This window comes from Crassostrea angulata, chromosome 6 (genome assembly GCF_025612915.1).
Source record: "Crassostrea angulata isolate pt1a10 chromosome 6, ASM2561291v2, whole genome shotgun sequence".
Lineage (NCBI taxonomy): Eukaryota > Metazoa > Mollusca > Bivalvia > Ostreida > Ostreidae > Magallana > Magallana angulata.
This window is the reverse complement of record NC_069116.1, coordinates 34,759,433-34,772,621: the sequence shown is the minus strand read 5'-3', so window position 1 is coordinate 34,772,621 and position 13,189 is coordinate 34,759,433. Positions and strand designations below refer to the sequence as shown.

The window sequence follows — 13,189 nt, the reverse complement described above, 5'->3', positions numbered from 1 at the left end:
AGTCTTAGTAAAGTTCTCTTATTTCTCAATTGAAACAAAGCAGAACCCTATAGCTTTACTCTTAATCTATAAGGACCTTTGCTGGTAGATACTATAGCTCTCTTTTGAACTATCTAGCTGAGGTGGTGCTGTTTTATCTGATGTTTTGTTTTGTTTGTAGAACTTTTGTTTACCCCTGTACAGAGGCTTCAGAGAAACACTCTAGTCATACATGTAGGTATTAGATGAAAGCAGACAGCTTGAACTTTATAGCAAGTGTTATCCCAGTAGCAAAGATTGCATTGAGATATCTTAATTTTGCTCTAGAATTGATTGATCAACTCAATAAGTCTTAGTGGTATATCATGTTGTTTTGCATTGACTTTATTTGTGTGTATAAGTTTAAGTAGTGAAAGTCAAATGAAGTTACCCCATATGATATTGTTGGTTATGTGCAGATGTTTGATGGGCGTGGTCATAATGACACAAGGGAGCTTAGCTCCCGAGTGTCACAAGACCATGCCCGTCGGGAATCTGCACATAATCAATGATATTATATGGGGCAAGTTACTTGTACCTAGTAATAACAGTTTTCGAGGGTGCACTTTTCCCGTAAACTAAATGGTACCAATGTGTTGGTAGTATATATGTATATTGTACTATGTGAATTTCTAAAATGATTTTGTATCACAGATAAACATTTAAAATTACATGTATTCTGTATTTTTTGAAAAAAATTCATAGCTAAAGAATAAATTGACTGTTCAATGTCATATTTTTATTCGATATTTATTTATTTTCCAACTTGTAGTATCAATACTTGCTTCATAGAATTAAACTTATTAACACAATTTTACGTTTACAAGCCCTTATTTGTGCAATCCTTCTGTTGAAATTAGATTTAAATTGATGATGATATAGTTACTCTTTTTAAAATCCTATTTGATACTCTAGATCAATGATACACGTGTATATGTCTTTTAAAATGGCTGAATAAACATGTACATATATATACTTTAAAAAATCAACCAATAAGCAAGAAAAAAATTTAGTTGAGAAATGTATGGCGCAAAACCATGAAGAAATGTCAAATCCGATTGGCCGCAGCTAATCACCTTGTCCACAAAACAAGTTTTCTATTCAAACGCGTTCCTATCAAGTGATTGACTTTCTATAAAACCTTTCTACATGATACCCCTATTTCATCTTACACGCCTTTTTCTAATTGTTTGCACACATGGAGAAGAATATTAAATTAGAGTCATATTGACAAAGCAATTGTCGATATTTTTTTTTCTCAAACTACAAATGAGATTAATTCGACAAACTTAGTTTGAGTCATTTATTCATGTTGAGTTATTAACAATTTTAATCTGGAGGAATCTCTTATTGTAAGCAGTATCATGGACATGTTAGAACACATCATTATTGATGTTGTTTTTACCTGAGATAGTGGGCAGAGTTTTAAAAAAGTGTTGGGTGCACAGACAACCCACACTTTTAACAATAGAAAACATGCCAAACTATGGTACAAAAATTCATTTCATGTATAAAAGTACATGTTTTAAACTTGTAAAATTTTGTAAAATTTGTGAACATTTTAGATTGCCAGTAAAATTTTTGATTCTACAAAAAGGAAAAAGTAATGAATTTGGCATATTTATTAAAATAGTTACTAGAGATAATTAGAAGATTGATATGTAAAAAAAGCTTTATTTGTTGCTGTGTGATACATATAGGACCTTCTGAAATATACGCCCGAAGATCATGAGGATTACAAAGTACTCATGAAGACTTTGGATCTGGCTGACCACAACCTGAAGAATTTTGCAACAAAACCAGATTCACAAGTCGCAAATGTAAGTCCTTTGCATCAGAATTGTTTGTGAAATCCTGGTCATTATAGGCAAAAACCAAACCAAACATTCCCAAGACTAAAATTAGCATGCTATTAAAGTGCTTTTTTAAATATCAAAATAATAATTGTATTTTGAAATGACGTAGAAGATGCATCGGCTGAACCTTTAATACCAGTGAGTAGTGTGGTTGATTAATGTAAATCATCGATCAATTTTCTTTTGACACAGAATTGCTCACATCACTGTTGCTAACTTGCTAACAAAGAGGAGGGTTAATGAAGGTGTTAATTGTAGAATTTAGAAGTAGAAAATTAAAATAAAAGAAATGATGTGTTTGTTGCAGTATGTTGAAAATTATAACAATATTAACTTCGATACCAGTCCATATATATAGGTATATAAAGTAACACACTTTGAAATTATTCTGTAATCTTGTTTGTGTTATGACATATATTATTGTCATAGAGTTGAAATGAAATTGATTTAAAACTTCTAACATTTTATGAGATAATTTTATCATATGAATCAATCAACTTAAACTACGGGTAAGATATGCATCAAATTATCAGTCTTTACCAGGCTTATTATATGACCTATTACCCAATCTACATTGCAGATTGAGGACCATCTAGTAAAGAGTGGCTTTGTAGTGGAGATGTTCGGAAATTCTAGAAAATTGAGATTCATGTTCTTATTCACAGATGTCCTTGTGTGTACCAAACACAAACAAAGTGGCAGGTGTGTGTGATAGGCCATTAAAGTTGTCATTAGATATTTTAACCCCACATCTAGTTAGCATATTATTTGTTATTCTCAAAATATAACAAGGAAAAGGGTCTTTGGTTATCAGTTTCCTTATAATCTTGCAAAGCCGGACTAATCTTAAATTAAGCTAAATCAGAGCATATATTTCAGGAATCGTGTGAATGTATTTGAAGTGAAATGGTTCCTTCCTGTTCCCCAGATCAACATGGAAACCAAATGTAAGTCAACAAGCATGGATGCACACCTAAAATTTTATTAAAAATGTATAACATTACAAATATTTTATTTCCATATTTGCAAAGGGAAGGTAGAGAAATTGGCCTTTATATGGCTAGTCGCAAGATTTGTTTTTCCTTCCTGGTTAGAAATGAATTTTGCCCAGAAATGGACATGACACACATCTGGATGTTAGGGTTGCTAGGCTGCTCTAATTTAACATGTAGAGTCACTTGATGCAGGAAGTTGTGCAGTTTATCTCAAGGCCCTGCTTTCCCAGTCATTCTATGACGGATGGAGGTGATAAAAGGAAATCCAAAACACTAAATGACTGTTAATGAAGTAAAAGGGGCTTGATTTAGAAAGAAGGAAAATTTATTAAGCTCACACTCTATAAATTTGTATTTACCAGTATTTGGCCTTTAAACAGATTTCCTTATTGCAAAGATTTCATATTTTCTCACTCTTAGCTTAAAATAGCTTTAGAGGTCACTGGAATGCAATTAAATTACTTAAATATAAAATACATGACAAACCAGCCTGTGGGATGTTGTATAATTCTGATTTCTTAGAAGTTAAGTAAAGACTGCATAATCTATCAACATCTATGTGATTCAAGATTATGATAGATCCTTTCCAGAATAAAGATAAAAGTCATGGTATTGATGTATGACAGCAAACAAAATTGACTACCAGTTGACATCTTACAGTGTTTGATCATTTTTTAGTGGACAAAGTGTTCCAAATCAAAGAAGATACCGAAAGCATGAAGAAGAAGATTGTCAGCCTAAAGGCTGAGTTACGAAAAGAGATGAAAATCCATGATGATAAAGGAGAGGTAAATATACATAGGAGACTGAAATGGCTTATATGCTTATTAATTTACTACATATTGTATTCAATCAATGATTAATCAATCAATCATTATTGATCAGTCAAGCAAACAACTGCGAGATTTATTGATCACAGTAATAATTAAGTTGATGACATAAGAATTGTTTTATGTCATTGAATGTGGAATGCTCTGCTATTGGATCTAAGCATTGAAGTTTTAAATAAAATTAAACTTAAGTTGAATATTTTGTGTGCATAAATGAAGATATTGCACAAATATTGTTTCCTGGTTTTTGTTTTTTTTAGAGAACATCTTGGTTATCCTCTGGAACAAGGACCATGGAAAAATTGAAAAAGAAAATTGAAGAGCAGGTATGATTATTAAAAACGATATTTTCATTTTGTTACACAGTTAAAGCTGTATAAATTCAAGTGTTGGGAGGAGTATTTGGAGTTGGAATGATCAGTTTGATGTGATGAAAAATGAATGCCTGTCTGGACAAATGAAATGGAGTTTAGACACGATTTATACAGGTTTTCTTTGTGCATTGATGATAAACAAAGTCAACAGATTTTCCATTTCTTTTATTACCATGTTCCTCTTGTAAATCTTGAAATTTTCATTTGAAGAGGATTAAAATTGTCTTTTAGGAAGCTGCTTTAATCCTTGCATCACCTCATCTGCCATTACAATTCACAACAAGAGAGGACTCAAAAAATCACTGCATTCTGCTGTCTACGGATTATGAACGAGAGGAATGGAGGGATGCTGTACTGGCTCAACAGAACCACTATCATGGTAAGCTCCCAGCTATGTATCTACGCCAGGTCCAAAACACTCCACTTGTCAAAGTCCTTTAAAATGTAGACATTTCATGAATAACAACATTTTGATTTAAATCAAATTAATGAATTTTAATGTTTATTAACTAAAAGGAATGTGCCAGTAATTTGTAAATTTGACATGCTAGTAGAGCTTAGAGACAAATATCAAGGTATCTTCTTATTGCATGGGAAACTGTCGAACCATGAATTGAAAAAAAGTCCTACTAAGAAATGTGAAAAGGTGATTAAATTTAGAAAAATGTCAATAATTTAATTTACCGGTATTTTGAATTTTTGATTTATGTGCTAATTATTTGTCTTTTCTAAAAAGGTGGAATTATCAGGCAGCTAAGTGGCCATGATGTACAAGCGAAGATCAATGAGAGCAAACAGGTATGTGAACATTCCAATCATTGAAGAAAAAAACCTGTTACACATTGCTTTTAATGTAAAAACTAAACTGTGGTTTGGTTGTCCTATTGTTTGAGTGCAGAATATTGTATAGGAGCCTGTGAATGTATGTAAATGAAATTTTAATTAAATTTATAAATTCTGAAATTTTCAATCTCTTCTATTGCATCTTATTCAGCTTCCCCAAGTCAACAACATTGGGAGCGTTTTGATGAAGAAAGGTATGTCATATTTAATCAGAGACATAAATAACATTACCGGTAATTAGTTATTTATGTCTCTGATTTTAATTAAGTAAAGCAACATAGCTGATTTATAAGGAAAATTAAAATCATTTAAAAAAAAACCCAGCCATTTCTTATCTTAATTATCTTATTGTTGATAAGGTTTAAATCAATTACCGTACCTCCTTGAACTTGTCTATCTAGACTAATTGCTTCATGACTTTGTATACATGTAAAAAACTATTAAATTTTCAAGTCAAGAATGTGACATGAGAACCAATTTTTTATTTCAGATGATGAGATGTTGAATGGGTCTCTAAATGTCACCATCCACAAGTTAGATGGACTGGAAAGTCCCTGTGGTATGTAGAGAAAGTTATGCAAATCATTTCATTACTATTCATTTACTTTTGGTTAATTCAAAATCTGTTGAAGAAAAAAGAGCATAATGAAGGTTTTTGGGGTTTCTGCTTCCATGAATGCTTTTTAATGTCATCTTCGGGATGTGATGTATTGTTAATACCATAAAATAAACAGGTCAGTTTTTCCAGAATAATTCATATTGATGTCAATCTGTACCATATTGAAATGTTCATTCAATAGTCATTAAATTGGTATCCAAGCTTGAGCATGAAATTGGTTATTTTTTTAACCATTAACAAAGTTTCTTGTTAAGCTTTCCAGATTCAATAGTATTTAAAATCAAGTGTGTCATGAGCATGTGATCATTGGACATTGGACTGGCTATGTTCACACCAGTACTTTGATTTATATAAAGTAAAGCCCTATCTTGGATTTCAGACACATATGTTCAACTCCATCTAGACTCCTATGGCTACTTCTTCATGCAAGCTAAGACCAGGCCTTGTGTTAACAGCACGGAGCCGAACTGGGACCAGGACTTTGAGCTGGAGCTGGAGGGATCACAGACCCTCAGGATACTGTGCTACACTGTCAACAGGGAGGGGGAGGATGAACTGATCGGGAGGAGTGCTCTAGAGGTAGAAACCCTAACCACCGCACACACACACAATGTCATATCCCAAAATAAATTATGACTTGTGACATGATTTTTGTGACTTGTAATTTGTTACATGATAAAAGTGTGATTCAAGCAAACAAACTGATATCTTTTATTGGAGAAAAAGTGATGCCAAACAGCACTCTGACACAAACCCAATTGGTTACTTATGAAATTTGTATAAACTCCAAAACAATATTAGTATATCATTTTTAGCTCACCGGAGCTGAAAGCTCAAATGAGCTTTTCTGATCACATTTTGTCTGTCGTCTGTCTGTCTGTATACTTTTCACATTTTCGACATCTTCTCAAGAACTACTGGGCCAATTTCAACCAAACTTGGCACAAAGCACCCTTAGGCAAAGAGGATTCAAAGTTTTGAAAATTAAGGACCAATGCCCTTTTTCAAGGAGAGTTAATTAGGAATTATTGAAAATTTTTGAGAAATTTTCAAAAATCTTCATCTCAAGAACCATTTGGCCAGGAAAACTTAAACTTGTGTAAAAGCATGCTCAGGTAATGTAGGTCCAAAGTTGTGAAAATCATAACCCCTGGGGGTAGGTAGGGGCCACAAGGGGGGGGGGGGGGCGGCGAATTTTTAAATAGGAATATATAGAGTAAATCCTTTAAAATCTTCTTCTCAGAAACTGATTCGTCAGGAAAGCTGAAACTTGTGTGGAAGCATCCTCATGTAGTGTTGATTCAAAGTTGTGAAAATCATGACCCCTAGGTTTAGGGTGGGGCCACAATGAGGAATCGGAATTTTTTTAATAGGAATATATAGAGTAAATCTTTAAAAATCATCTTCTCAGAAACTAATCAGCCCGGAAAGCTGAACTTGTGTGGAAGCATCTTCAGGTAACAGGGCTCGAAGTTGCGACTAAATAGGTCACATATGCAATTTAAATTCAGGTTTTGCGACTTAAATTAAAAGCCAGTCGCCATTTGGTGACCAAAAATATCCGCCTGGTTCGTTTAAAAATTTTTTACACCGGGTTCAAAAATCTTTCAAAATGAACAAAATGGCGAACTATTTAAACAACGTGGCATGTTTCATCTATACATAGAAGAGACTTTGTCCAATGGAAGATTTATATGCAAAACTGCATGAGACAAATATGTTTAGTAACATTTGTGAGACTTTAACATAATGTGAAGGTAAACTTATTTTGCTACGCCAATGTGATAAAACTTCGTACGAGGTATTCCTTTTACGTATCCACTCAAAACAATGTACAATTTTGGAGATTTAGTAGACTCCCTAGAATCGATGTAAAAGAAAAACTACTAGTGTCAGAAAATATCATGTGATGTGTCATTTTTGACGGATATGACTGGATCGATGGAAATAATTTTTTTTTTGGCCAGATGTGAAACATGCAATAAATAAAAACCTTTTCAACAATATACTTCTTTTATTATTTTCTACAGTATATTTAAAGCTGAACACCGCTCATAAATAGGCACTGTCCGCCATATTTCTCTTTCACCACCGTTATCCCTACAACCCTTATATAATCTGCAGACCTGTTTACAGGTTGTATTTCGCTGTAGAGGTCTCACCTGTGTAGATGTACATCTTGCCTTGCCGTGTTACTTGGTCGCGATGAAATTATCAACTTCTACGCACTTTTTTCAAGCCAGGAGAATACTAACGTCAAATTAACTGGTCAAAATATAGTTTACAAACAGAATGTGCACATAAAATAAGAATTAATGCATAAAATCCAAAGACTACGAAAGGAATACTTCATTTCGGCCACGAGTTTCAGGTGTGCAATCGGGTGTAACGAAATCTAAGGGTTTATATACCAGGTACCTGTGTGACAGTGCCTATTTACAAGCGGTGTTCAGCTTTAATGTCAGAGAGAAAATATGCAGATATATTAATGCTACACAAAGTTTTACTACTAGCGACCTGAATTTGAAAATGACGAGTTAAATTCGAAGTAGGGTGTCATTTGGCGACTTTGTCCAAAAGTCTACCTTGAGCCCTGGGTAATGTATATTCAAAATTGTGAAAATCATGACCCCTGGGGGTAGGGTGGGGCCACAATGGGGGTAAAAATTTTATATATATATATTTATATATTATATAGAGTAAATTTTAAAAATCTTTTTCTCAGAAACTTATCAGCCGAGCGATTCTTTTAAATTGTGTAGGCTTTGGCCCCTTGACAATTCTTGGGCATCACAAGGGGTTCAGAGTTTGATGTAGGTTTATATCCCATATACATAAACAATTGTTTCAGATCTTTTTGAGAACTGCAATGCTCAACATGTGTTATGACTATAAAAAATAATCCTATCAGAAAAAGGACTATTGATAATAATAATATGAATATCCAAGGGGAAAAATGGATTTTTATATATACGGGATCTACATTTATACAACATTGTCCAGACAGTTTGTATTATGATTCCATTAAGCTGATTTCATCATACCTATGGTTCCTCAGGTGAGCAATGTGGCACATGGGCCTCTTGTTTTCTTTTCAGCTGAGCAGGGCTTGGCTGAGTAGCAGTTTCAAAGAGCAGAAGATAAGCATGAACACGGTATATATATCATTATTTTCATGAAAACATTCTTTCATCAATTAATTCATGGAAATATTAGTGTAAATACCAGTCAGATAAATGGATGTTGTGTCAGATACTAAGGGATAGCAACATACAATGTACCAGTACACTAGCTTTGAGCCCAAGAGTTCAAAAGTTTATCAAGCATGATCCATTGAGATGTTTTTCCCCACAGTTATCTCTGATGATCTCAGTCAGGCACACTCCAGCCACCAAAACTCTCAAGAGGTCTCCCTCCAAAATCCAGGGGGGACTATTCGGAACAAAGATTGGAATAGTCTGCAAGTAAGATTCGATTGGTTAAAGACTATTATGAACAATCATGTTATAAAAATTCATTAAATAAATGTGATATTTAATTTATCATAAGGATCAGTTTGTAAACTTCTCACAGAAGTGAACACAACAAATATTCATTAATGTAATATCAATTTTTGATTGTCATAATTAAGATCTGATTGGCTTTGTTCTCAGTTTTTATATTTTAATACACATTTACTTAATATAATTATTCATCAGTGTTGATGAAGAGAATTCTATGACAAGTAAATGAAATGTGATCAAGACTCTTGCATGATGACATTGTAACTCTATAACATGCTGTATGCTGTAACTTACTCAGACGATGATGTGATGTTGAAATGCTTAAAATCCATTGACGTTTTTTTTTTTTAAAGTCGTGAACGAAAAACAATTCCAAGTTTTGTCACCGCATGCATAAAGGAAGTTGAGGCTAGAGGCAAGTACAGGCTACTTAAGACTTGTTGATTAGATTGGTTAACAATTCTTTTTGATACATGTTCAATGTTCAAATTTAAGCTTTGAGAAAACTTATACTACAATGCAAAATATTTCCCAAACCTGGATAGGCAAAGAGATAATTTGGTAATAAAGGTTTGAACTGTTCACAGAACATTAGAAATTGTTTGGATAGGTGATCAATTTGCTTTGTGTTTTTTAAAGGGATGGAGGAAATTGGAGTGTACAGAATATCTGGAGTGACCTCTGAGATCCAGAGGATCAAGAAAGCCTTTGACAAAAGTAAAACATTTATTCTTTACAAAGTTTACATATACCAAACAGAACACAGCAGTTTGGGGATCTCTTCATCTCTGCAGTTGGCCTTCTTCTTGTTTTTTACTTTCAAATACAGTACAATGTCATGCGTAGTTCTAGATAGAATTAAGAAGTAAATATATTTATATAAATACAATGTATAAGAATAATAGGTTATGGTATATTAATGGTATATTATTGTAAACTTCACGAACATAACGATTAATTGAATAACATGCCAACTATATGAATAATTCAGTTATATAGTGGACTGTACATGTTTTTATGTCTGTACTATTGCTTACCAGGTATACATGTATTACATGTGTATTTAATAATCTACATGTATGATATTCTGATAATGCAGCTACATTTCTCCATAAACTATATATAAAATACACATATAACATTGTAAATATTTGAACACAGTGTCTTTCAATGGATTTTGAATCTTTAAAATATCTATGGTATATTTTCTAAATTACCCATTGAAGGTATGAAATTCAATATCAACATTTAGGTTGTAATGCTTACATATATATATGTGTAATTAAAAGAAAATACAAAGACATTATATATATATCATATGCTCCCAGAGACAAATATAGAAAATCAGTTTCAGAAGTTGTGGATTAAATTTGATTGGATTTGTTTATACGTACACTGTGAGTGTGTAGTATGAAAAATATATATATCCACTTATAAGCTGACCACTCTCTCCACCATTTTCAGATTTAGACAGTAAATGGGTGCCAGTCTGTAAATATCTTTCTTTTTTATGTCTTATAATATCTACAATTAGCTGTTCAATGAATGCTCCTATGTCTGACGGCAATCACAGGCTTCAATAATCACATCATTGCTACTGTGCATTTGACTTTTGTATGAATGATGGAGTTAGCTTGCTTAGAGTTCAATGTTTCTGATAGACAACTCATAATGATTATATCTTTATCATGGAGGAAACGATACACCTTCATGATAACTGTAGTGAGGTTAGAAAGTCAAATTATGGTTTTAAAATTCACTAAATAGAGAAGAGTATTTGTTGGATTTTCCATTTATTATGTGCGTTGTGATGGAACATTAACTATGCAAACATAGCTGGTGGGATTTGGACCCTTTTAACATTATCCAGCAGTATTACCTGGTACTTTGTTTTTCTATATCAGCTGGTTTTCAGATGCAATTACTTATACATGTAATCACTTTACCAAAATAGTATCTAAAAATATACCATTTCATTTGATGTCATATTTTTGTATTGTACATGAAGAATTTCAACATTGTTGAAATCATCCAATCATCAGATGTAAATCACAACTTTCTTAACATGCCTTATTACGTATACAGTATATATATTTTTTAATTGTATATATATATATTTTTTTTTTCTGCATCTCCATCTTGTTATTGCTTTTTTTCTGTCATGTACCCGTAAATCAATTCTTCAGGGACATATGAGCACATGTACATGTATATTGGCGAGCATGATTTTCAGACAGCAATTTTCACGGCCTAAAACAAAAGGAATCTATTAAATACTGGTACTGTTATAAATACAAAATTAATAATTTTTTCAACACATTTTAGAGATATGAGACCCAAAATTGACATTTTATCATCATTTGTAGTCTTTTGATCAATACGGATATGTATTCTAATTCTAGGGTTGGAATTAAAGAAATTTGTTATATACATGCATTTGTTAAAAGAAAACAAACATTTCAGACTCTCTCTAAAATAAATGTACTTTGATCCACTTTGCCACTCGAGTTCTTTTGCCTTCTTTAACTATCTAATTCTTCCAGCTTCTAATGTGAGAAAATTGTTTAACCAAAATAAACTTCAAAAAAGAAACTTGAGATTTGAAGGATTTCGTGTTATAGACATGCAGGTTTCTAGGAGTGTCATGCCGGATGAGACGTGTACATATTTGTTATCATGGTGTAAAACTGACAATATTTTAATGAGGTTTTGAATGAAGAAAAATAAATCTAAAACTAATGCATTATGTATAATCTGATAGTGTGTAATGTTCAGTAGATAGATGAATGAAAGCTCTGATTTGATAAACATTAATTGGCAGTGTGTGTATTAAAAGGAAAGTTTTGTAACCAATATTCATTATGTTATTGCAAATCAACATTGTGTGCATGTTTTCTTTAATTATACATATAAATATGTGTTAGTGCTCTGTGCATTGTATAACATGGATTGTGCTTTAGGTAGTAAATCAGAATGTTGCCTTTTTATTTAATACTGACTAATAACTATATATAATTAATAGATCTATTATCTCATCATCACATGATATTCAAGCTATTTCAAGTTTCTTACAATCAGTATCTTTTTGTTGATAGATTTGAAGGCTGGGGTTAATCTCCTTGGAGACAGTGATATTCATGCTGTGACTGGGGTTCTCAAATTGTACTTCAGGGAGCTCCCAGAGCCTCTCTTTTCTGAGGCCAGCTACAAGCAGTTTGTAGATTCAATCGGTATGTACACTACCTCGGGTACTGAGAGTAATATCTCTAACTATATTTGTTTGAAAGATTCATTGATTTCTACGTACATGTTCTTTGGAACATGGTTTATCACAGCACAACTATTTTTGGCTCACTTCAGCTGGAAGCTAGAGTGAGCTTTTCTGATCACCTTTTTTCCGGGTCTTCATCTGTCAATCTGTAAATGCTTTACATTTTCAACCTCTTCTTCATTACCTTGTTCAATAATTGCCACAAAGTAAATGTTTTTCAAGTAATTCTTTCAAATAACATACCAGGCCTCTTTCAAAGGAGAGAATGAAAATAGGGTCGAATATGTTTTAAAAACCCATTTCTCAATAACCAAATAGCTTGTAATATCAAAACTATTTTGTTTAAATTATGTCCCCAGGGGCTAGGAAAGGGGCCATTGGAAGCTAGAAAAATTAAGACATGTCATTGATTGTTTTGTATACAATAAAGCTTAGTTAGCATTATACTTTCATCTGATGATATTTGTTGCTCAGGTGAGCAATGGGGGGGGGGGGGGGTCATATGCTTAGTAAGTTTTGCAATCACCAAACAGCTAGGGTCATTAACTATCTTATTTTCCACTCAGAAAATTCCTCTCTGATTCTATACAGTATGTAACTTTTGGATGGGTCACAAAAATTACCCACAAGAGTATGTCTGTCATACCACAGCTAGGAGGAAAGTGGATTTTACGTCACTGGATTTCTACTTTTCAGGTTTGCACGATGGAGATGCTAAAGAAAAAGTCTTTCTTCAACTGCTACATGACCTACCGAATGAGAACTATTACTGTATTGTGGCCATTGTGGAGCATTTAGTCAGGTATCTCAAACCAGTACAGTAAATAAATTTGAACTCATGACATATAATTATATGTGCCTCAAAATAATTCTTACATAT

The 13,189-nt window shown here is 32.9% G+C and overlaps 1 protein-coding gene across 2 annotated transcripts in view; it reads left to right on the top strand.

Moving 5' to 3' along the window:
- Window positions 1-13,189, top strand: part of LOC128190251 (active breakpoint cluster region-related protein-like) — a 29,693-nt gene that overhangs the window by 13,922 nt on the left and 2,582 nt on the right. The window contains exons 7-24 of one of the 2 annotated variants that reach the window (XM_052862227.1): window positions 161-213; window positions 1,719-1,838; window positions 2,455-2,576; window positions 2,754-2,821; window positions 3,548-3,657; window positions 3,960-4,025; window positions 4,305-4,452; window positions 4,810-4,871; window positions 5,068-5,110; window positions 5,407-5,475; window positions 5,915-6,114; window positions 8,634-8,690; window positions 8,890-8,999; window positions 9,392-9,453; window positions 9,678-9,755; window positions 10,503-10,529; window positions 12,134-12,268; window positions 13,006-13,111. In XM_052862227.1, the coding sequence (XP_052718187.1) occupies window positions 161-213; window positions 1,719-1,838; window positions 2,455-2,576; window positions 2,754-2,821; window positions 3,548-3,657; window positions 3,960-4,025; window positions 4,305-4,452; window positions 4,810-4,871; window positions 5,068-5,110; window positions 5,407-5,475; window positions 5,915-6,114; window positions 8,634-8,690; window positions 8,890-8,999; window positions 9,392-9,453; window positions 9,678-9,755; window positions 10,503-10,529; window positions 12,134-12,268; window positions 13,006-13,111 (1,636 nt within the window). The remainder of the gene's footprint in view (window positions 1-160; window positions 214-1,718; window positions 1,839-2,454; window positions 2,577-2,753; window positions 2,822-3,547; window positions 3,658-3,959; window positions 4,026-4,304; window positions 4,453-4,809; window positions 4,872-5,067; window positions 5,111-5,406; window positions 5,476-5,914; window positions 6,115-8,633; window positions 8,691-8,889; window positions 9,000-9,391; window positions 9,454-9,677; window positions 9,756-10,502; window positions 10,530-12,133; window positions 12,269-13,005; window positions 13,112-13,189) is intronic. The other variant, XM_052862228.1, reaches the window with a different exon arrangement.